The 25,493-nt window shown below is 42.7% G+C and overlaps 1 protein-coding gene across 2 annotated transcripts in view; it reads left to right on the forward strand.

Moving 5' to 3' along the window:
• The first annotated feature begins 1,998 nt into the window (after positions 1 to 1,998).
• The window catches only part of LOC124008676 (B-cell scaffold protein with ankyrin repeats-like), a 35,161-nt gene continuing 11,666 nt past the window's right edge, over positions 1,999 to 25,493 (forward strand). For both annotated transcript variants that reach the window (XM_046320169.1, XM_046320170.1), the window contains exons 1-8: positions 1,999 to 2,155; positions 2,675 to 2,872; positions 3,754 to 4,149; positions 12,217 to 12,380; positions 12,663 to 12,801; positions 14,645 to 14,787; positions 19,660 to 19,774; positions 22,288 to 22,484. In XM_046320169.1, coding sequence (XP_046176125.1) covers positions 2,863 to 2,872; positions 3,754 to 4,149; positions 12,217 to 12,380; positions 12,663 to 12,801; positions 14,645 to 14,787; positions 19,660 to 19,774; positions 22,288 to 22,484 — 1,164 coding nt within the window. In that variant the 5' untranslated portion in view covers positions 1,999 to 2,155; positions 2,675 to 2,862. The remainder of the gene's footprint in view (positions 2,156 to 2,674; positions 2,873 to 3,753; positions 4,150 to 12,216; positions 12,381 to 12,662; positions 12,802 to 14,644; positions 14,788 to 19,659; positions 19,775 to 22,287; positions 22,485 to 25,493) is intronic.

Genomic DNA, 25,493 nt, shown 5'->3' on the forward strand with positions numbered 1-25,493 from the left:
TTGGTGCATGTATTCAGCATAACCGCTTCACAACACTGTTAGTGAGATTGTAAAGGGCGGGTTGTAAGTGGTTAATAGAGAGTTCAGCTTTTTGGATTTATAACTAAACTAGTTTAAGAGACAGTTCAATTCGTTTGTTATTACAGCACCACCATGTGGACATTTAAAGACATTTTAATAGAGGAAAAGTACACTTACCCCAACCAGTTTACAGTTCGGTGACTGTCGGCTCAATCCCAAATCGACATACAGGTCCCATCTTTGCCCTACTCACTTGTGGAAGTCTGGAAGAATTTAACAGTGGATACCAATTGCTTATACCAATCAAGTGATCTCCATAATTGAATAGCAGTCAATTTGCGGTCAATTTGGGATTGATCTGGTTATACCATGTTAAAATTGTAGCCACTTTAAAGGCAGAAAAAATAGTAATCCCACCAATTACAATGGGGTTCCAGCATTGGATCCCTATAGCGAAAGTTTTTATTCTCTATGTGGAATAGAAATGATCAATGCACCCAGGGATGTCATGCATCCCAAAAATCTGAGCGGTCACAAAGTACTGTGAGGATGGCTGGTGGGGTTTTGGAGAGTGTAGCATTTCTCAAACACCTGAAACAGCTTTTTTTCCTGCAACCTAGAACCATAATCACAATTCTATCTTAAAAATGGGTTTATTTGTCTGCGTATTTACGCATACCTCTTGAGCTGTTACGTATCCTCCTGGCTGGTGATCACTTTTTTTTAAATATGCTAAATACGCTTCTCTGCATCTCTGCTAAAATCTGGGTAAAAGATTGAAAAGAATGTGAGTCTTATTCAGTACATTTAGTAATTGCTTGCTTTTCTACAGTATACCAACTTTGCCAGCAGTCATGCCAGCTAATATAGACAAGCTAGCGACTCTAACTTTATAGCCTGAAATGGCTTCTTGGTAATAATAATAATAGATGTATTTGATCATATCAAAGACGCTTAAAACAAAAAACAAAGTACATGTAGTTCTTGGACTGGACAATAGTCTGGGGCATGCATCCAGTTCACATCCTACTCCATTGGGCTGCACATAGTCCGAACATACAGTCTCCTGAAAGTCAGTCAAGAGCCTTCTCTCTCCACTCTCAGCACTCACCTCCTCCACAATGTTCAAAGCTTCTCTGATGCCCTTACCCAAGCCGGGGGAATCAGTGGTCTCATTCAGTGTGTGTGTGTGTGTGTGGGGGGGGGTAAGACAGTAAGACAGGCCCGGATCATCAGGCCAACCACGGCGTCCACTAGATCTCACTCTGGCGCCAGAGGCTCACTACCTATCAATTATTGAGATAATACACATTGGAGTGAGAGATCCAGTCAAAACTACAACGAGCCTCTGTGATGTCCAAGCCTGTGTCATCTTCGGTTTCAAATAAAAACCAAGGCTGGCTCACTACCCTCTGAGCTATCTTGACAAAAATAACTAACTTGCTGGTCCTAAACTAACAAAATAAAACGTTGATAAAAACATCTTTATATAAAAACTCCCACATAAAACAATAAAATATTTACACATATAAAGGAGCTCTCTGCCTAGGCGACCTCACGGCGCCTTGGCAACTGGTAGCTAGTTATGACTTTGGGAGATATATATTTATAAACAGGACAAATCTGAAGGGGCACGTGCCCCTGTGAACCCTATGCGCATGAATCACCCAATTCATGTTAATGTGACAATGTAGGAACCATAGTTTGTGTCTGTGTTTCCCAGGGAACTCTAATTAGTAGTGAACATGTGAAAAGGTCTAAAAGCATCCCTTAGACCAGCTGTGACTTTTTGCAGCAGGTTAGGAAAGTTTATGTAGCAGTTGTTTTCTTTAACCTTTATTTAACCAGGCAAGTCAGTTCAGAACTAATTCTTATTTTCAATGATGGCCTAGGAACAGTGGGTTAACTGCCTGTTCAGGGGTAGAATGACAGATTTGTACCTTGTCAGCTCAGGGGTTTGAACTTGCAACCTTCTGGTTACTAGTCCAATGCTCTATTCACTAGGCTACCCTGCAGCCCCGACGGTTAGGAAAAGGTTTAGGGTTAGCTAAAATTCTTTCCTAAGCTGCTATTAAAAAGTTACTTCTGGTCGTAGTTGTACGCAATCTTGTCAAAACCCCCTAGACCTGTGCAGGTGAGAGCTTAGTCGCATTGTGTAGAGGTTGTACTGCACTGTTTTGCCAGTGTTTCTTTGAAGGAAACCATTTAAAAAAACATCTTTTTTTCACCTTTATTTAACCAGGTAGGCTAGTTGAGGTCAAGTTCTCATTATTTTTGATAACCATGCAGTCTGTTTGGGAAGAAAGGTTTGCGCCATGGCCAATTGTACTTATCAGTATTTGTTTAAGTTTAACAATGTTCATTATGTTTATTGTTAGATTAGTAATGCCACTGTAATGATGTTTTTGCAGTTGTTCTCTTGTGTTTAGAGGCTTTGATGGCTTTGTGGTCCAAGTTAATCTGTTTCAAACTAGCAAATCTAAACCTGGAGCCTTTAAAAACTTTGCTACCTTTTTTAAATTTCTGCCTCTGAAGTGTCTCTATCAAAGTATTTTTTTTGTCTTTGCTTGTTAATTATTCTTATTATTTGTATATTCTTATCAAGGGTACAGTTTATTTTATATTATATTATTCTCCTTCCTCCGTAAACCAGGTAAAGGCTAGACACTTGTCCTTACGCTCACCTGGAATTACAGCCACCATGTACTGCCCCATCTCTCTGTCTGATCTTGACAAGCAGGAAGCTCACAGCCCTTATCAGACCAATTGCATACAATAGAGCCAGTGTGTGGCGAGTTGTTTTTCTTTGTCAAAGTGGAGAGAGGTGGACAGAGGTGAAAAATGAGCTCAGGTGAGTAGCCTAGACCTTCTGAACTTTTTGATAAATTCATAGACTTTTGTGTCGCTTGTGCTGCTATGCAATTACATGTAAGTTTTTTTTGTGATATTGCCTTTGGAATATTGTTATTTGATACTTCACAGCTGTATTTGTACATTATGACGTTGAAGAATCTGCTACACTGTTATCATTGTGATGTTGAAGAATCTGCTACACTGTTAGCATTATGATGTTGAAGAATCTGGTACACTGTTAGCATTATGATGTTGAATATTCTGCTACACTGTTAGCATTATGATGTTGAAGATTCTGGTACACTGTTAGCATTATGATGTTGAAGAATCTGGTACACTGTTAGCATTATGATGAAGATTCTGCTACACTGTTAGCATTGATGTTGAAGAATCTGGTACACTTATTATTATTGTGCTTCTCTTATGACCAAGTAAAACCAAGTAAATGTTTAAGAATAACTATGATGACTTAATTCAAAGTATATTCAACCATTCCAATGTTCATATCAAACTTTTGAAGAGATGACTATCCTTTCATATACATAATTAAAAGTTCATAGTCAAGTCTACCAGATGCTACATTCAATCAGTTCAACAATATCATGACTCTTACTTACCTGATTAGTTTAATGTGAAATGCGTTAGTAATATTTTAGTCATATTATTTATCAGAAACATTTAGTCAAATAACTTTTATGTATCAAGGGAGATGGAGCCCCGTAAAGCATAAGGTCATGTTTTTCACAGAGACACTGATTTGAACATGGATGGATAAAACACATTTACAACATATTACATAGTGGTTTGACTTGCATAAAAGGCTTTTATTAGTGGCATTGCACCTGTACAAATCTCCCTATTTCCATCATCCTCTTTTAGCCGAGGACCTGCTCATCATCTATGAGGTGGAGGCAGAGCAGTGGGCTGTATACCTGCGCTCTATCTTTGCCGGGCCCATCTGGGAGGGAGGGATCTGTTGCTACGACATCGCCACAGTGACCAGCCGGCGGGAGGACTTTCTGCGACTGGGCCAGTACAAGGTCAAGCTGTTAATCCTGTCCAGGGGCATGCTAGAGGGCCTGTGCCAGCTCCGCCGCTTCTTCCTGGCCCGGGTGCTGAGGCCTGCGGCCCACGTGGTGGTGCTTCTGTGTGGGGTAGACAGCCTGGCGCCCCTCCTGGAGGTGGTGCCCCTCAAGGGGGACGAGTGTCTGCAGGTATCCAGCGAGCAAGACGCCCATGAGTACCTGTCGGCGGTGACCGATATTGTGCAGAGAGGTACAGGGGAAGGGGAGGGCAGAGAGGGGGATCATGGGAGGTCGGGTGCAGTGTATAGGGTCAGCAATAATAGTTACATTATGCTTATTCAACAATGAATTATACAATAAATATTGTATTCATTCCTGAGGCAACAAGTGGCAGGTAGGTGCGTGGATCAGAAAACCAGTCAGTCAGTATCTGGTGTTACCACTGTTTGCCTCATGCAGCGCGACACATCTCCTTTGTATGAAGTTGATCATGCTGTTGATTGTAGTCTGTGGAATGTTGTCCCACTCGTCTTCCATGGCTGTGCGAAGTTGCTGAATATTTGCGGGCTCTGGAGCATACACGTCGGTCCAGAGCATCCCACACATGCTCAATAGGTGACATTTCTGGTGAGTATGCAGACCATGGAAGAACTGGGAAATTTTTGAGGAATTGTGTACAGAACCATGCGACATGGAGCCGTGCATTATCATGCTGAAACATTAGGTGATGGCGGCGGATGAATGGCATGACAATGAGCCTCAGGATCTCATCACAGTATATCTGTGCATTCAAATTGCCATCACTAAAGAGCTTGTTGTCCATAATTTATGCCTGCCCATACCATAACTCCAGTGCCACCATGGGGCACTCTGTACACAACGTTGAGATCAGAAAACATCTCGCCCACATGATGCCATACACGTGTTCTGCGGTTGTGAGGCAGGGTCGGATGTACTGCCAAATTCTCTAAAACGATGTTGGAGGCAGGTTATGGTAGAGAAAATAACATTAAATTCTCTGGCAACACCTCTGTTGGACATTCCTGTAGTCAGCATTCCAATTGCTTATGTTGTGTGACAAAACTGCAAATTTTAGAATGGCCTTTTATTGTCCCCAACAGAAGGTGCACCTGTGTTATGATCATGATGTTTAATCAAATTATTGATATGCCACGCCTGTCAGGTAAAGGGGAAATGCTCACTCATAAGGATCTAAACAAATTTGTGCACAGGTTTAGAGAAGCTTTTTGTGCTCATGCAACATTTCTGGGATATTTTATTTCAGCTCATGAAACATGGGTACAACACTTTACCTGTTGCGTTTTCTGTTTTTGTTCAGTGTGTGTGTGTGTGTGTTTATACTGTATACATGGTGGGTGTTTTGGCTACATAGTTGGAATTGTTGAATGCACAATTATCACAGTAAATCTGTGATAATTTGCCTAAAATGACGCTGGAAGAAGTGGCAGCAGTTTTACAGGCGCCTAACCAATTGTTCTATTATGTGTTTTTTTTGTGCATTATTTAACTTATTTTGTTCATAATGTTTCTGCCACCGTATCTTATGGAAAAAAGGAGCTTCTGGATATCAGGACAGCGATCACTCACCTCGGATTAGACAGATCTTTTCTTCAACAAGCAAGACGCACAGGATGTACTTCAGACAACATCCCAGTTATTGGCAAGAGAAAGAGGCGCAGGTACAGAGGACACAGAGCGGGGTGCTTCGTAAGGATCCGCAGAAGGCGACTGGGATAGCTGCCATTCCCATCAATATTACTTGCCAACATACAATCATTGGACAATAAATTTAATGAGGTACAATCGTGAATATCCTTCCAATCAAAAACTGTAACATCTTAGTTTGGCTGAATGATGACACGGATATTCAGCTTGCGGGATATACACTGCACCAGCTAGATAGAACAGCACACTCGGGTAAAATGAAGGAGGATGGTCTGTGCATATTTGTAAACAACGGCTGGTGCACAAAATCGAAGGAAGTCTCTAGATTTTGCTCGCCTGAAGTAGAGTATCTTATGATAAACTGTAGACCACACTATTTGCCAAGAGTTTTCATCTATACTTTTCGTGGCTGTTTATTTACCACCACAGATGGATGCTGGCAATAAGACCGCACTCAGTCAGGAAATGAGCAAACAGGAAACCGCTCACCCAGCGGCGGCGCTCCTAGTGGTCGGGGACTTTAATGGAGGGAAACTTAAATCAGGTTTACCTCATTTCTATCAGCATATTAAATGTGCAACCAGAGGGAAAACAGTTCTAGATCACCTGTATTCCACACACAGAGACGCATACAAAGCTCTCCCTCACCCTCCATTTGGTAAATCTGACCCCAATTCTATCTTCCTGATTCCTGCTTACGAGCAAAAATTAAAGCAGGAAGCACCAGTGACTCGGTCTATAAAAAAGTGGTCAGATGAAGCAGATGCTAAACTACAGGACTGTTTTGCTATCACAGACTAGAACATGTTCCGGGATTCTTCCGATGGCATTGATGAGTACACCACATCAGTCACTGGCTTTATCAATAAGTGCATCGAGAACATCATCCCCACAGTGACTGTACGTACATAACCCCAACCAGAAGCCATGGATTACAGGCAACCTTCACAAGGCCGCGGGGCCAGACGGATTACCAGGACGTGTGCTCCGGGTATGTGCTGACCAACTGGCAGGTGTCTTCATGGAAATGTTCAATATGTCCCTGATTGAGTCCGTAATAAGAACATATTTCAAGCAGACCACCATAGTCCCTATGCCCAAACCTGCCTAAATGACTACAGACCCGTACACTCACGTCCGTAGCCATGAAGTGCTTTGAAAGGCAGGTAAATGGCTAACATTTACACCATTACCCCAGAAACCCTACACCTACTCCAATTTGCATACCGCCCAAACAGATCCATAGATGATGCAATCTCTATTGCACTCCACACTGCCCTTTCCCACCTGGACAAAAGGAACACCTACGTGAGAATGCTATTCATTGACTACAGCTCAGCGTTCAACACCACAGTACCCTCAAAGCTCATCACTAAGATACGGATCCTGGGACTAAACACCTCCCACTGCAACTGGATCCTGGACTTCCTGACGGGCCAACCCCAGGTTGTGAGGGTAGGTAGCAATAATATAATAATAATATATGCCATTTAGCAGACGCTTTTATCCAAAGCGACTTACAGTCATGTGTGCATACATTCAACACATCTGATACGCTGATCCTCAACACTGGAGCCCCTCACGGGTGCGTGCTCAGTCCCCTCTTGTACTCCCTGTTCACCCACGACTACATGGCCAGGCACGACTCCAACACCATCATTAAGTTTGCAGACGACACAACAGTGGTAGGCCTGATCACCGACAATGACGAGACAACCTATAGGGAGGAGGTCAGAGACCTGGCCGGGTGGTGCCAGAATAACAACCTCTCCCTCAACGTAACCAAGACTAAGGAGATTATTGTGGACTACAGGAAAAGGAGGACCGAGCACACCCCCATATTCATTGACGGGGCTGTAGTGGCGCAGTTTGTGAGCTTCAAGTTCCTTGGTGCCCACATCACCAACAAACTAGAATTTTCCAAACAATCCAAGACCGTCATGAAGAGGGCATGACAAAGCCTATTACCCCTCAGGAAACAAAAAAGATTTGGCATGTGTCCTCAGATCCTCAAAAGGTTCTACAGCTGCAACATCAAGAGTATGGTTGCATCACTGCCTGGGACGGAAACTGCTCGGCCTCCGACTGCAAGGCACTACAGAGGGTAGTGCGTATGGCCTAGTACATCACTGGGGCTAAGCTGCCTGCTATCCAGGACCTCCACAACATGCAGTGTCAGAGGAAGGCCCTACAAATTGTCAAAGAACTCAGCCACCCTAGTCATAGACTGTTCTCTCTACTACCGCATGGCAAGCGGTACCAGAGTGTAGGATCAAAAGGCTTCTCGACAGCTGATACCCCCAAGCCATAAGTCTCTTGAACAGGTAAGCAAATGGCTACCCAGACTATTTGCATTGTGTGTGTGTGAACCCCCCCCCCCTTCGCTACTGTTATAGCATTGTTATTGTTCACTGTCTTTTTACTGTTGCTTTTATTTCTTATCTATTGTTGACCTAATACCTAATTTTTGCTTAAAAATTACACTGTTGGTTATGGCCTGCAGAAAAATTATGTGGATATATTGAAGCAACATCTCAAGACATCAGTCAGGAAGTTTAAGCTTATTTGCAAATGGGTCTTCTAAATGGACAATGACCCCAAGCATACTACCACAGTTGTGGCAAAATGGCTTAAGGACAACAAAGTCAAGGTATTGGAGTGGCCATCACAAAACCTTGACCTCAACCCTATAGAAAATGTGTGGGCAGAACTGAAAATGCGTGTGCGAGCAAGGAGGCCTACAAACCTGACTCAGTTACACCATCTCTGTCAGGAGGGATGGGGCAAAATTCATCCAACTTATTGTGGGAAGCTTGTGGAAGGATACACAAAACATTTGACCGAAGTTAAACAATTTAAAGGCAATGCTACCAAATAGTAACTGAGTGTATGTAGACTTCTGACCCACTGGGAATGTGATGATAGAAGTCAAAGCTGAAATAAATAATTCTGTCTACTACTATTCTCACATTTCACATTCTTAAAATAAAGTGGTGATCCTAACTGACCTAAGACAGGGGATTTTTACAAGGACTATATGTCAGGAATTATGAAACTGAGTTTAAATGTGTTTGGCTAAGGTGTATGGAAACCTCCGACTTCAACTGTATATCTGTTGAATTTGATGATTTTTCAAGCAATTGCCTCAAACTAATTAGTGGACTTGCCGCCCAGGCTACGTCTGCACAGCAATTTCCATACAACTGGGCATTGTCAAATCACAGATAGCATATACCTGTAGCTCAAGTCAACACTCGAGTTAGTAAAGTAGCAAAGAATGGGAGGACCTCTAGCCCCCCCTAACTTTAAATCAGTATATTTTTCTCTCAACCTCATGGCAAAATATGTAGGTCACACTTTATTTTGATAGGCCAGCATGAGAGTAGCTATAAATCTGCACATTTTTCTCTTTGCACCAGGGCAAATGTGTAGAATTTCAGGAAGCTAGCTATTTTCCCCCTCAAAATCCTGTTTCCCAAAAATACAACAAAAATGAGGTAGTTGCCCCGGGGCATCAGATGTGGACACAAAGTGTAGGAACACAATGTCCCTGACTCTAGTTAAGTGCTGCCTATGTTAGTCAGTACCCTGGGTTCAGTTTGACCTCGGTTTCCATGAGAACACTACATATTCTGAGGAATTTGACAGTAATTATTTCCTGAGTCACTCTCTACTCTCTGCTACCCAGTAAGAGTTTTCTGAGAATTTCAAAACCATCTGCTGCCATCCATATTGTTTTTTTCCCCCCTCATTGCTTAAGTGATCTAAAATGGACGGGAGGTCCAAAAGGTATGTTTGTCTGCCGGTGTGTCTCATCATTCAAATTCTCCCTTTCCTCTTCCATCACCAGTGGCCATTATCTCTCTTTATGCAAATCCAAATATACCCTACTTAGTCTCATCCTGCTGTGACACACACAGCCAGTTCTGGATCATCTTTGTAAACCACTGTAAAACTCAAAAGTAGATTTTAAAGCGACCCAGAAATGTAGATGTTCACTGTTGCTTGGGATATTTGAATCTCATGATATACGGACACAAGTGAAACACTTGAGCCAAAATAATTGTACAGGTGGGGGACAAAGGCCCAAAGCAACACCAAGGTCGGCAGTTGGCATTGCTGTTATGATTCTGTTATGATTTTAGATATCCTTGATGTCCTTTTGTTAAAATGGGGGGGTCTTGGAGGGTTCGGGTTCGGGATATGTCAACGTGCCCTTGAGCAGGGCATTGACCCTGGATGCTTCTGTGTGTCGCTCTGAATGGGAGTCTGTTGGATAACTGGTATGATGTAGTTGTTGAGCGGCTTCACTGTAGGTATGCTGTAAATTTTGGATATTCAATCAAAAATACATTTTAAAAATCCCAGAGCTGACTAGGGAAAAATATGTCGTTCTGCCCCTAAACATGGCAGTTAATCCACTGCTCCCCGGTAGGCCGTCATGAAGGAAGGCTTTTAAACATCTTCGAAACATGGGTGTAGCTATGATCCGTAAATTGAAAGAAGACTACCTTACTACTACCTTAACTCTACTTCACAAAATGTAAATAATCCATCCACATTTTGGCAGGTAGTGAAGGGTTTGGAGTGCAAAAAAGATACACAGCTTCCCAAACTATTGTTGGTCGATCCACAGATTGTAGCTGAGAGAACCTCCATTCTGAAAGCCTTGAATATGCATTTTTTAGATGCAGGCAGTTTATTTGAAAAGGTCAAAGGTATAAGTGAGCCCCCTGTGAATTTACCTGACACCCCTGTGCACTCCTTCACCAGGTTCTCCTTTTCATCCTCTGTTTCAGAAGTGTGTAAAGTCCTGAAAGAAATTGATTTTAAAAAATCCCCTGGCCCTGATGAACCTCCTACACCAGACATCATTGCTTCCCCTTAACATGTATTTTTAACCTCACGCTTGATGTTAAGGAAATCTGCCTTTATACTGCCTCTCCTGAAAGGTGGAGATCCCTCTCTACTTGACAGCTATCGACCCATATCAAAATTGTCTGTACTGTCAAAGGTACTGGAGTCCTTAGTTAGTAGGCAGCTAAAGGACTACTTCCAAGAAAACAACATATTAAATGGAATGCAAACAGGTTTTAGGTCTGGCTACAGCACTGTTTCAGCAACATTGAAGGTTTTAAATGACATCCACTGTGCTCTTGATAAGAAGTTACATTGTGTGTATGTTTTTATTGATTTGTCTAAGGCTTTTGATACCATGGAACATGCTGTGTTAGTGCAAAGGTTAAAATCGTACACAATGTGTAATGACGGATGGTTGAGTCCATAGACTCAGGTGTTCCGCAAGGTTCTATTTTGGGCCCACTGTTGTTCATTTTGTATATCAACAACATTGGGGATCTTATTGAAACAGCGTATGTTCATTTTTATGCAGATGATACTGTTCTTTATTCAAGTGATAGTAGTTTATCTTTAGCTTTTGAAAATGCACAAAGAGCATTTAACATCATACAACAGAATCTGTATGATTTAAAGCTGATTCTAAATTTGGGTTAAAAAAAATGCATGTTATTTTCAAATGCCAGGCATGTTACAAATCATGTCATTGCTACCTTAGCTGGACATACTATAGAGAAAGTTAAAGTGTACAAATATTTGGGTGTGTGGGTTGATGATAAGCTGAGCTTCACTGTGCATGTAGAGAACTTGATAAGGAAGCACAAGCTGAAAATAGGATTTTATTACCGGCATAAGGCTTGTTTTTCTTTTGAGGCCAGGAAGGAGCTGGTACGATGTACATTACTGTCGGTTTTAGATTTTAGTGATGTTATATATATGCAGGCCTCAGCCACTACTCTGAGAGCACTTGATTCAGTGTATCATGCAGCCCTCAGGTTAATTTCAAATCAGAAACATCTAACTCATCATTGTGATCTCTACAGCACTGTTGGCTGGTCGTCATTGACCTTGCGTAGGCTCAAACACTGGTATACACTAATGTATAAGGTCATATTGGGTAAAATGCTATTTTATCTCTTCTTTTTTTAGTCAGGTCAGTATTTTAATATCAATTACGGTCCCATTCTGATTTGCTTCTAACAGTACCAAAAATTAGAACAGGACATGGTAGAAAAAGTTTTAGTTACTTAGCTCCGTGGTTCTGGAATTCTGTCATGAACATTTTAAAATGTGATGATCTAGTTTCGTTGGTGGAGTTTAAACACTTGATCGATGTATATGTCATAGAGTATCATTGTTTTTAGGCCAGCTGTTTTTAGTCAAGATGGTTGTGTTTTTAATGTACAATGTTTTTGTTGTACGGTATGTGTGTTTATAGTTCTGTTTAATGTTGTGTTAGTGTATGTAAGTTGTTTTGTCTGAAACGTTGTTCCCTCTGCTGCTATTGGACCAGGTCTCTCTTGGAAAAGAGTTGTTATATCAATGAGAAAAAACCTGTATAGATAAAGGTCAAATTAAAAATAAATTTTAAAAATGTAAGTAAGAATTTGTTCTTAACTGGCTTGCCTAGTTAAATAAAGGTAGAGAAAAAAAGTTGCTCTGGAAAAGAGTGTCTCTAAATGACCTAAATGTAAGGCCATCTGGCACCAAATACAATGGTAGGGGAAACACTAAGTATTTAATGTTGGCTTGACTGTCGGTGGACCTTCCACAGGGCACCAGGCTGCAGCAGGGAATGTCAGCGCTGTTCCTGGGAAGTTGATGGGACCGGATCTAAAGCTGGAGTTAAACCTAAAGTTGGAGAGCAGGCAGTCTACCGGACCCTCCAGTACCAAACCCAACAACATGCTGCTGGTACCGTCCAGAGTTCTCTGTGGGGTGAGGCACTAACATGTCAGGAGGCAACATCAAAGCATTCAATGACATGACTTATTCAGCCAGTCGTACATACAATGTACTGTAACAAGATGTATATAGATCCAAAATGCAGTCACTTTACTTTTACATTTCAAATTGGTTTTGGGTTTTTGGTTGTAGGTTTTTTTTCTTTTCTTTTTTAAAAACATTTAATAGAGCTGCTTTTGAGATGGTCAGCATGTCAACCAATGTACTTTTTCTATTGTTACAGTACATTTATGTTTTGTGTTGTCCCTCCTGTAGACTCCAGGCGAGGTGTTCATTCTTTTAAAAGATTCTGTGGCCAGTAAAGATGCTGAGGTTGAGTTCAGTAGGAGTAAACAGAGGGTGAGAGTGAAACCTGTCCACTGGAACAAACACACCCTCTGTGTGAACGCAGCAGGTATGTGAAAATTCACTTGCATTCTTGCTTATTGAAGAGAGTCATTCCACTTCCAAAAAGCACAAGAAATAGGATTCTCGACCCTCACCGTTTCAGATTGTTGTGAAATCGTTTCTATAATTACAAACAGATAAGATGAACAGGATTCATATAATATTAAATAAATATAGTACCTAACATCTAATTTGGAACATAATTCTTCCTAGCAATGAGGAAGACATTAGGAATCCTATAAAATTATCAAAGGCCACCCATGGACCCCGCTCACCCCACTCCAACAACCAGTATAGAGTATCAGTTCTCTGTCTGACAAGTAGTGTGGAGCTGCTGCTTGGAGTATTTCTTCTTCATCCTTTGTAATATATTCCGTGTGACTCTGGTGATTGTTTTTCCCCCCTGTTTAGAGAAATTAGCCATTTGAAGTTGATTGCATTATTTACCATAAATGAGTGGGAAAGTACCACGTTTTTCCTACTAGATGCTGCTGTTCCTGCTAATGCCACCACACCCTTGTGTCCATTTCCTGGTTTCGTGTGTTTATTAAATGGATCACATTTTCTTTGCAAAAATGGGTAGAAAACCAATAGGTTTTGCTCATGATGAAAATAAATTGTGTGGTCATCCTCGTAATTCAATCTAGTCCTCCATGAAAGCAATTGAGTTTGTCCTTCTCTTTGTGTCCAGAAAACATCCCCTATGTGTGTGGTTTATTCCCTTAAAAAAGGTATGTATTAGATAGACCATTTCTGGCGTACAAGCAAACCATTAGACTACAGCAGTCAATGTTATGTTCTCTAATGGTCTTTAATGGTAAAAGTCCCAAACACACACTGTATAGGGTTTTGCGATGGTATTGGTTTGAATTTAATAGTACATTTCACCAATCACACTTCATGTAAAGATGTTTTTCTAAGAACTTTATTGAAAAACATATGTCTGCAATGCAATGATGTATAATTCTATTATATTATTAGGGTTGTCACAACATTTTAGTCACTGGCCCATTTCTCAATCAAAGTTTTGGACTTGTAGGAATTTCACCATACGGATAGCCCTCAGAGAGCTGCCATTTGTTACATTAAATTGACCACAGAAGTTATTTTCATCATGAGCAAAAGCTATTGGTTTTCTACCCAAAGTTGTAAAGAAAATAAAATGTTGTGATCCATTTAATAAACACGAGACCAGCAACATTGATAAAAGGGTGTGGTGGCAGGAACAACCTGGTACTTAAACACTCGTATAAGGTCAATAATGCAAGCGACTTCAATGGCTAATTTCTCTGAATGGGGGGAAAAACATCACCAGATTCACAGGAAATACATTCCAAAGTATGAAGAAGCAATACTCCAAGCCACAGCTCCATACTACTTGTCAGACATATAGAACAGATGATACTGTATACTGGTTGTTGGGGTGGGATTGGTTTGGGTGATCTGTGGGTGGCTTTTGACAATTGTTTGGGATTCCTCGTGTCTTACTCAATGGAAGGAAGAAATTTGGTCCAAATCGGATGTTGGGTACTATTTATGTTGAATATTATCTGAATCTAAGAAATTAAAAGGGCCAATTTGGGTGCAATCAATTAGCTTAATTACAAGGAGAGCAAATAAAATGCCAACAAAATAATGTCACTGGAATGCTAATCTTATCTGTTTCCAGCAACAAATAATTTCAGAACAATCTGAGAGGGTAGATGTCACGAGTGCTGAAATGACATGTAATGACCCTAGAGTGACTTGATGACTTTGTCAAAGAGAACACAACAAAACACCATGGTTTCTAAAATGATGATGCCCAATGCTTATGAGACAAGTTTATATAATTTGTTTTCCTGTTGCAGACTTACAAGCAGGAAGTGTGGGCGTAACATTGTACTGCAGTGGGGTGGCGATGGGAAAGGCCCATCTGCAGTACTACAGCAGCATGGAGGAGATGGCTCGCCTTCTGACCAGGGTGGCAGACCCTGTGGACTTCATGTGCCAGGTACAGTTGGATTCGGAAATTTACATACACCTTAGCCAAATACATTTAAACTCAGTTTTTCACAATTCCTGACATTTAATCCTCATAAAAATTCCCTGTCTTAGGTCAGTTAGATCACCACTTTATTTTAAGGATGTGAAATGTCAGAATAATAGTAGAGAGATTTCAACCTTTATTTCTTTCATCACATTCCCAGTGGGTCAGAAGTTTACATACACTCAATTAGTATTTGGTAGCATTGCCTTTAAATTGTTTAACTTGGGTCAAACGTTTTGGTAGTCTAACACAAGCTTCCCACAATAAGTTGGGTGAATTTTGGCACTTCCCTCCTGACAGAGCTGGTGTAACTGAGTCAGGTTTGTAGGGCTCCTTGCTCGTACACGCTTTTTCAGTTCTGCCCACAAATTTTCTATAGGATTGAAGTCAGGGCTTTGAGATGGCCACTCCAATACCTTGACATTGTTGTCCTTAAGCCATTGTGCCACAACTTTGGAAGTATGCTTGGGGTCATTGTCCATTTGGAAGACCCATTTGGGACCAAGCTTTAACTTCCTGACTGATGTCTTGATCCACGTAATTTTCCTACCTCATGAAGCCATCTATTTTGTGATGTGCACCAGTCCCTCCTGCAGCAAAGCACCCTCAACAACATGATGCTGCCACCCTCGTGCTTCACGGTTGGAATGGTGTTCTTCAGCTTGCAAGCCTCCCCCTTTTTCCTCCAAACATAACAATGGTTATTATGGCCAAACAGTTCTATTTTTGTTTCATCAGACCAGAGGACATTTCTCCAAAATGTACCATCTCTGTCCCCCTGTGCATTTGCAAGCTGTAGTCTGGCTTTTTTTATGACGGTTTTGGAGCAGTGGCTTCTTCCTTGCTGAGCGGCCTTTCAGGTTATGTCGATGTAGGACTTGTTTTACTGTTGATATAGATACTTTTGTACCTGTTTCCTCCAGCATCTTCAGAAGGTCCTTTGCTGTTGTTCTGGGATTGATTTGCACTTTTCTCAACAAAGTACGTTCATCTCAACGAGACAGAACGTGTCTCCTTCCTGAGCGGTATGATGGCTGCGTGTGCTCCCATTGTGTTTATACTTGCGTTTTATTGTTTGTACAGATGAACGTTGTACCTTCAGGCGTTTGGAAATTACTTCGCTCTCTCTCCCCCGCTACTCTCTCCTCTTCCATCCTATCATCTCTTCCCTCCGCTCAAACCTTCTCCCACCTATCTCCTGATTCTGCCTCCTCAACCCTCCTCTCCTCCCTCTCTGCATCCCTTGACTCTCTATGTCCCCTATCCTCCAGGCCGGCTCGGTCCTCCCCTCCCGCTCCGTGGCTCGATGACTCATTGCGAGCTCACAGAACAGGGCTCCGGGCAGCCGAGCGGAAATGGAGGAAAACTCGCCTCCCTGCGGACCTGGCATCCTTTCACTCCCTCCTCTCTACATTTTCCTCCTCTGTCTCTGCTGCTAAAGCCACTTTCTACCACGCTAAATTCCAAGCTTCTGCCTCTAACCCTAGGAAGCTCTTTGCCACCTTCTCCTCCCTCCTGAATCCTCCGCCTCCTCCCCCTCCTCCCTCTCTGCAGATGACTTCGTCAACCATTTTGAAAAGAAGGTCGACGACATCCGATCCTCGTTTGCTAAGTCAAACGACACCGCTGGTTCTGCTCACACTGCCCTACCCTATGCTCTGACCTCTTTCTCCCCTCTCTCTCCAGATGAAATCTCGCGTCTTGTGACGGCCGGCCGCCCAACAACCTGCCCGCTTGACCCTATCCCCTCCTCTCTTCTCCAGACCATTTCCGGAGACCTTCTCCCTTACCTCACCTCGCTCATCAACTCATCCCTGACCGTTGGCTACGTCCCTTCCGTCTTCAAGAGAGCGAGAGTTGCACCCCTTCTGAAAAAACCTACACTCGATCCCTCCGATGTCAACAATTACAGACCAGTATCCCTTCTTTCTTTTCTCTCCAAAACTCTTGAACGTGCCGTCCTTGGCCAGCTCTCCCGCTATCTCTCTCTGAATGACCTTCTTGATCCAAATCAGTCAGGTTTCAAGACTAGTCATTCAACTGAGACTGCTCTCCTCTGTATCACGGAGGCGCTCCGCACTGCTAAAGCTAACTCTCTCTCCTCTGCTCTCATCCTTCTAGATCTATCGGCTGCCTTCGATACTGTGAACCATCAGATCCTCCTCTCCACCCTCTCCGAGTTGGGCATCTCCGGCGCGGCCCACGCTTGGATTGCGTCCTACCTGACAGGTCGTTCCTACCAGGTGGCGTGGCGAGAATCTGTCTCCTCACCACGCGCTCTCACCACTGGTGTCCCCCAGGGCTCTGTTCTTGGCCCTCTCCTATTCTCGCTATACACCAAGTCACTTGGCTCTGTCATAACCTCACATGGTCTCTCTTATCATTGCTATGCAGACGACACACAATTAATCTTCTCCTTTCCCCTTCTGATGACCAGGTGGCGAATCGCATCTCTGCATGTCTGGCAGACATATCAGTGTGGATGACGGATCACCACCTCAAGCTGAACCTCGGCAAGACGGAGCTGCTCTTCCTCCCGGGGAAGGACTGCCCGTTCCATGATCTCGCCATCACGGTTGACAACTCCACTGTGTCCTCCTCCCAGAGCGCCAAGAACCTTGGTGTGATCCTGGACAACACCCTGTCGTTCTCAACTAACATCAAGGCGGTGGCCCGTTCCTGTAGGTTCATGCTCTACAACATCCGCAGAGTACGACCCTGCCTCACACAGGAAGCGGCGCAGGTCCTAATCCAGGCACTTGTCATCTCCCGTCTGGATTACTGCAACTCGCTGTTGGCTGGGCTCCCTGCCTGTGCCATTAAACCCCTTCAACTCATCCAGAACGCCGCAGCCCGTCTGGTGTTCAACCTTCCCAAGTTCTCTCACGTCACCCCGCTCCTCCGTTCTCTCCACTGGCTTCCAGTTGAAGCTCGCATCCGCTACAAGACCATGGTGCTTGCCTACGGAGCTGTGAGGGGAACGGCACCTCAGTACCTCCAGGCTCTGATCAGGCCCTACACCCAAACAAGGGCACTGCGTTCATCCACCTCTGGCCTGCTCGCCTCCCTACCACTGAGGAAGTACAGCTCCCGCTCAGCCCAGTCAAAACTGTTCGCTGCCCTGGCCCCCAATGGTGGAACAAACTCCCTCACGACGCCAGGACAGCGGAGTCAATCACCACCTTCCGGAGACACCTGAAACCCCACCTCTTTAAGGAATACCTAGGATAGGTTAAGTAATCCCTCTCACCCCACCCCCCCTAAGTTTTAGATGCACTATTGTTAAGTGACTGTCCCACTGGATGTCATAAGGTGAATGCACCAATTTGTAAGTCGCTCTGGATAAGAGCGTCTGCTAAATGACTTAAATGTAAATGTAAATGTACTCCGAAGGGTAAACCAGACTTGTTGAGGTCTACGATTTTTTTCTGAGGACTTGGTTGATTTTTATTTTATTTTCCCATGATGTTAAGCAAAGAGGCACTGAGTTTGAAGGTAGGCCTTGAAATACATCCACAGGTACACCTCCAATTGACTCAAATGATGTCAATTAACCTATTAGAAGCTTCTAAAGCCATTCCATCATTTTCTGGAATTTTCCAAGATGTTTAAAGGCACAGTCAACTTAGTGTATGTAAACTTCTGACCCACTCGAATTGTGATTAAGTGAAATCTGTCTGTAAACAATTGTTGGAAAAATGACTTGTCATGCACAAAGTAGATGTCCTAACCGACTTACCAAAACTATAGTTGGTTAACAAGGTATTTGTGGAGTGGTTGAAAAACTAGTTTTAATGACTCCAACCTAAGTGTATGTAAACCTTCGACTTCAACTGTACCTGCATCTGAATGTGTCTGTCACCTTGATTACTCAAAATTATCTTGACCTGTGCACCTACGTTGGAAACTTTCATTCATGATTGGTAATGGGACATTTTTGTATAATGTAGTAGCCTAAACCTATCAATGTTACATTGAGCTGGGTGAATGGAATATGAATGATAGTCACCCAATATGCCTTAAAAGAAATAAGGCCATGTTCATAATTCTTTTCAATCATCCTCCCTCATCTTAAACGGCACCAACTGCCACTGATTTTAAATCCCAGGCGTACACCAATTCAATGCTTTTCAATGTGTGGGGATGAATACAAATAACTCAAATGTAAATGTACAGGAGAGCACACTATAGTACTCAAATGATTTATCAATTTATGACTGAACCAACGTTTCATTGGAGGATTTGGAGAAAGTGTTTTAGAGAGGAACATAAAGCATGCAAGGTAAACAACATGCATTCATTTAAACCCATTTGAGAGACTAATTAATGGAATGAATCAGCATATTCCTGCTGACGTTGATGTTGTTTACTTCCTCTCTTTGAAAGCCAGCTGACTGCAACTCAGTTTAAAAAGCCAATTGATTATGCACATGAACACTTATGTTGATTAGACCTAATTTGCTGAAGTTTCAACCCTTTGAATCAGTCCTGTTTCAAGCTGCCAAAATTGGGTTTTCTTTTTTGAGAAAAAAATGAATTAATTAAAATGTATTTTTTTTAAATCATGGGATCAGGAAGGCATCAAAATTAGACACTTCAAAACAGAAAACACTGAGTATACCAAGCAATTAGGAACACATTCCTAATATTAATTCACATGTCTAGCACTTGACATAGCTGAAATGACTTGACTATGACAGTGTGCTAGCGTTACAAAATTCTGGAAACTTTCCCAAAATTCCTCAGGAATCAAGAGGATTTAGCAGAAAAACCTTTTGGTGAAAGTGACCAGAATTTTGCAACTCTTTACTCATGCATCCTATCCTGTGATCTCAGTCTCTTCAGGTGTCCTCGGTAGAGAAGCTGGACCAAAGGCTGTCCTCCATGCTGTTGGAAGCCATGCCCTCCACAGGCTTCCAGGGACTGCAGGGATATGACCCACCCGTAGGCGGTAAGTGTTCTGTTCTCTGTACCCCCTCGACAATCCAGTCAGTTGAATGATCTGCTGACATTCATATTTTATGTTATATGATATTTAAATATCAATATATGAGTAAATACGTCTATAATACATATATGTATTTTCCAATTTGAATCTGACTCAACCAAATGTTGTAGTTGAACTGTAGTTTGTAAGTAATCCTGAATCGGTGCAGTAACTTTGTGATAAATACTGTTGTATAGGCTGTTGACCAGGCTCTATCTGAACTACAGCCTGCCTTAAATGTATTACAGAAAAACTTAATTGACCTGAAATTAGTATTGAATGCAGGTAAAACGAAGTATATGTTCTCTAGAGCAGTGGTTCTCAAACTTTTATAGTCCCGCACCCCTTCAAACATTCAACCTGCAACTGTGTACCCCCTCTAGCACCAGGGTCAGTGTACTCTCAAATGTTGTTTTTTTGCCATCATTGTAAGCCTTCCACACACACACACTATACGATACATTTATTAAACATAAGAATGAGTGAGTTTGTCACAACCCGGCTTGTGGGAAGTGACAAAGACCTCTTATAGGACCAGGGCACAAATAATAATAATCAATCATTTTGCTGTTTATTTAGCCATCTCACATATAAAACCTTATTTGTTAATCGAAAAATTGTGAATAACTCACCACAGGTTAATGAGAAGGGTGTGCGTGAAAGGATGCTCATAACTCTGCAATGTTGGGTTGTATTGGAGAGAGTCTCAGTCTTAAATCATTTTCCACACACAGTCTGTGGCCTGTATTTAGTTTTCATGCTAGTGATGGCCGAGAATCCACTCTCACATACAATACACTACCGTTCAAAAGTTTGAGGTCACTTAGAAATGTCCTTGTTTTTGAAAGAAAAGCACATTTTTTGTCCATTTAAAATAACATCAAATTGGCCAAAAATACAGTGTAGACATTGTTAATGTTGTAAATGACTATTGCAGCTGGAAACGACTGATTATTTTATGGAATATCTACATAGGCGTTCAGAGGCTCGTTATCAACAATCATCACTTCTGTGTTCCAATGGCACAATGTCACAATCGTTTTTGATGATAAAGTGAAACTTAACAAAGACAAAAAAAAAAATTAATTAACAACGAACCATGACTACAGAGGTGCTACATGCACTAACTCAAAACACAATATCCCACAAACACAGGAGGGAAAAACAGCTACTTAAATATGATCCCCAATTAGAGCTAACTATTACCAGCAGCTGCCTCTAATTGAGAATCATACAAATCACCAACATAGAAATAATAACCTAGAACCCCACATAGAAATAATAAACTAGAATACCCCCCCAGTCACACCCTGACCTACTTCACCATAGAGAAACAATGGCTCTCTATGTTCAGGGCGTGACCTAATCCAAGTTTATCATTTAAAAGGCTAATTGATCATTAGAAAACCATTTTGCAATTATTTAAAGCACAGCTGAAAACTGTTCTGATTAAAGAAGCAATAAAACTGGCATCAGCATTTGTGGGTCGATTACAGGCTCAAAATGGCTAGAAACAAATAACTTTCTTCTGAAACTCGTCAGTCTATTCTTCTGGGAAATTAAGGCTATTCAATGCGAGAAATCTCATACAACACTGTGTACTACTCCCTTCACAGAACAGTGCAAACTGGCTCTAACCAGAATAGAAAGAAGGGTCGGAGGCCCAGGTGCACAACTGAGCAAGAACATTAGTGTCTAGTTTGAAAAAACAGACACCTCACATGTCCTCAACTGGCAGCTTCTTTAAATAGTACCCGCAAAACACCAGTCTCAATGTCAACAGTGAAGAGGCGACTCCGGGATGCTGGCCTTCTAGGCAGAGAAAAAGCCATATCTCAGACTGGCTAATAAAAAGATTAAGATGGGCAAAAGAACAGACACTGGACAGTGGAACTCTGCCTAGAAGGCCAGCATCCCGGAGTTGCCTCTTCACTGTTGATGTTGAGACTGGCGTTTTTGTAGGTACTATTTAATAAATTTAGAAAAAATGTAATGTATATGAATGCAGTTGTCACTTCATTAATGCCGATAGATGCAGTTTATCGTAATGCACTGAACTTTATTATGGGTGACAATTTTAGTACTCATCACTGCATTCTCTACCAGAAAGCTGGTTGGCCCTCTTTTGTAATAGGGCTTTGGTCTTCAACATGTTCTTACATTTGATGTTCTGATGCCTCGATGGTAATTGAGGACCTTATTACTGATTAATGTGTTTGTTTTTTTATGACTGTGTTTTTCTTTCTGCTTGCATTTTGTATTTATTTTGATGTGTGTATTTTCTGTAATTTACATCATTCAGGGCTCATCTGTAAAAGAGACATTGATCTCAGTATGACTCCCTGATAAAATAAAGGTTCAATAAAACTGTAATATGCATACACATCTCAAACTAGAATATCTATCTGACTACATTTTAGGGTGGTTTCTGCCTACACCTAACCCTAACCCACTTAAACATCTCCTACCATAACCAGAGACGCTCCCAGAGGACGTGCCGTCACTTCTCCACTTTGCAGCCCAGAACGGGTTTAAAGACGTCGCCGGTGTGTTGCTACAATGTCCTGGGTCGAAAAGAGCTCTGTGCACAACTAACCGCCAAGGTCAGACACCCGCTGAGATCGCCCAACATAATGGCCACGATGAGCTCCATGTAGTGCTGCAGCAGACCCTGGTAAGTACATGCCTCAGGTCTGAGTAGGAGTGGAAAGGTGGGAAGTAATGAAAGATGAGATGAGAAGAGAAGACCTGAATATTAAGGATGTTATACTCAGTCTGTGAGAAAAGACTGCTGCCTCTGTTGTTCAGTCCGCATGGAAAGAGCAAAAGGGAAGATGGTTGTCTCTTTTCTTGTTGCTCCTTTTTCTCTCCTGAGTCGGGTGGTTCCTTGGGCTGCTCCTTTTTCTCTCCTGAGTTGGGTGGTTCCTTGGGCTGCTCCTTTTTCTCTCCTCTGAGTTGGGTGGTTCCTTGGGCTGCTCCTTTTTCTCTCCTCTGAGTTGGGTGGTTCCTTGGGCTGCTCCTTTTTCTCTCCTCTGAGTTGGGTGGTTCCTTGGGCTGCTCCTTTTTCTCTCCTCTGAGTTGGGTGGTTCCTTGGGCTGCTCCTTTTTCTCTCCTGAGTTGGGTGGTTCCTTGGGCTGCTCCTTTTTCTCCTCTGAGTTGGGTGGTTCCTTGGGCTGCTCCTTTTTCTCCTCTGAGTTGGGTGGTTCCTTGGGCTGCTCCTTTTTCTCTCCTCTGAGTTGGGTGGTTCCTTGGGCTGCTCCTTTTTCTCTCCTCTGAGTTGGGTGGTTCCCTGGGCTGCTCCTTTTTCTCTCCTTTGAGTTGGGTGGTTCCCTGGGCTGCTCCTTTTTCTCTCCTCTGAGTTGGGTGGTTCCTTGGGCTGCTCCTTTTTCTCTCCTCTGAGTTGGGTGGTTCCTTGGGCTGCTCCTTTTTCTCTCCTCTGAGTTGGGTGGTTCCTTGGGCTGCTCCTTTTTCTCTCCTCTGAGTTGGGTGGGTCCTTGGGCTGCTCCTTTTTCTCTCCTCTGAGTTGGGTGGTTCCTTGGGCTGCTCCTTTTTCTCTCCTCTGAGTTGGGTGGTTCCTTGGGCTGCTCCTTTTTCTCTCCTCTGAGTTGGGTGGTCCCTGGGCTGCTCCTTTTTCTCTCCTCTGAGTTGGGTGGTTCCCTGGGCTGCTCCTTTTTCTCTCCTGAGTTGGGTGGTTCCTTGGGCTGCTCCTTTTTCTCTCCTCTGAGTTGGGTGGTTCCTTGGGCTGCTCCTTTTTCTCTCCTCTGAGTTGGGTGGTTCCTTGGGCTGCTCCTCTGGGTTGTGTCCCTTGTTGCTCTGTTTATTGGCTCTTTCCTTGAGTTGCAGAGACTGTGCCCTGATTGTCTTCTCCTTGTGTCCTTGAAGAACGTTACCTTAAGTGTACCGTTCAGGCTACACTAACTCTTTGAGTCTTAAGTCTTTGATAGGCCTGCAAACATTGAGGTTATTTGCCCTCCTTGAGGAGCTGCTGAGCCCAGAGCAGGGCAGAGAGGTCCAGGATAAGAGGTCCAGGAAAGAAGAGTGAGGGAAAAACTTTTGTTACCCAGAGAGAGGGTCCTTGGAGAAGTCAATTTAAGCTATAATAGTCCAGCATTATAGACAATACAGTATCACGTTCAACATTGCTTAACATATGACAAAACGGCATCGCTACAACGATTTATTCACTTTGAAAGTAGCTAATGGCTCTGTGTCAGCAGCCCAAGCTTTGGGTTTCTCTTCCTAGTGACAGTCGTTTTCATAACAGAAAAAACATCAAATTATTCTCTGAGATGGCTATTCGTCAAGGCTATTCGTCAAAGCTACTGTAACTGGAAGAGCTGCTGAAAACCTGCATGTCAAGAAGGTGAACAACAAAGACAGCAGTGTACTCAGGAATGCACTTAACCAGGAGCGGTACAGAGACATTCCATAAATAATAAACATGGCAGTAGAGGTGGAAGGAGGCTGGTGGAAGCCTTAGGAGTACTGGGTCACCTCATCCTCCAGGGATGAGCCACTATCTCCATGCCTTCATCCCCTTTACCATTTTCTCCCTGATGGGTAATGGAAAAGCATGTTCATTTGCGTCCTTCTGCTCCCCCTTATCCTCTCTCTCCTCTTTTCTAATCTGTCACTCCTGCGCCCTTATATAAGTTTTCTGGTCGCAACACCCCGGTGGAGGATTCCAAGGCCTGTGCTTGTTCATGAAGTCACAGTGACGTGTGGGGGAGAGAGTATTGTGCGTCGTCGGCATACATTGGAACAATTATGCGATGCCTAACGCAGAAACTTCTTGCGTAATGGCATGTTTTTTCTTCTTCTCATAATATGGTGAGAGCCACGCCCGGCTCAACCCCCATCTCCCTGCGATATGAAAGGAGAGGGGGGTGCGCCGTTTACTCACTAATGACGAGCGATCCAAATGTAATCCGTAGGGCTATGCGTCTGTACGTCTATGTCCGTTAGCTAAACCCAGAGGAGCTTGCCTTTTTATGATGCGTGCTCTCTACAATGGAAATCACAGTAGCCAGTGAAGACAGCAAATGATTTAGAATATCTTGTACTGGAGTAGGCACCCCAATGGTGCAACATCTTCAACAATAAAGAGATGCAGCATTTTCAGCAGATCCTCAAAAGGTCTATTTGGTTCTACAGTATTTATACACCAATTCCATGACTGATATTGATCAAATTGTAATATTCGTTCACTCTCAAATTGTCAGCATTTTGCAGAATAAGGAATTCCTTGCCAGTAATACCAAGAGGCAAACAGAAAAACAGAAAAGAGATGTAGAGATGGGCCTGTGTTTACAGACTCGTGAGTAGCAAACAGAGACCCAATCTAGGCTCAACTGTATCCACATCAACTGTGCCTGCCCGGGATATATCCTTTTCTTTTTAAACCAAGAGTACAACAATAATAGTTAAATGTACACCGTTATAATAGGAGTTGATTGAAACTGTAAATGGCCACCCTCTCCTGAACTTAAACGGTACTAGAAAACAGCCTTGCCTTATGCTTACCCTAGCCTTATCCTTGTCTACCACAACTAGTCTAGTTAAGACCGGATTCCTTTCAGGAGCGTAGCTGCTTCTCCCCGTGTCTCCAAACAGAGCAGCGGATTCCCCAATGGGAGACTTAGCCACCACAACAGCTGAGGAATGTGTATTATCCTCTGGCAAT

Source organism: Oncorhynchus gorbuscha, linkage group LG21 (assembly GCF_021184085.1).
Source record: "Oncorhynchus gorbuscha isolate QuinsamMale2020 ecotype Even-year linkage group LG21, OgorEven_v1.0, whole genome shotgun sequence".
Taxonomy (NCBI): Eukaryota; Metazoa; Chordata; class Actinopteri; order Salmoniformes; family Salmonidae; genus Oncorhynchus; species Oncorhynchus gorbuscha.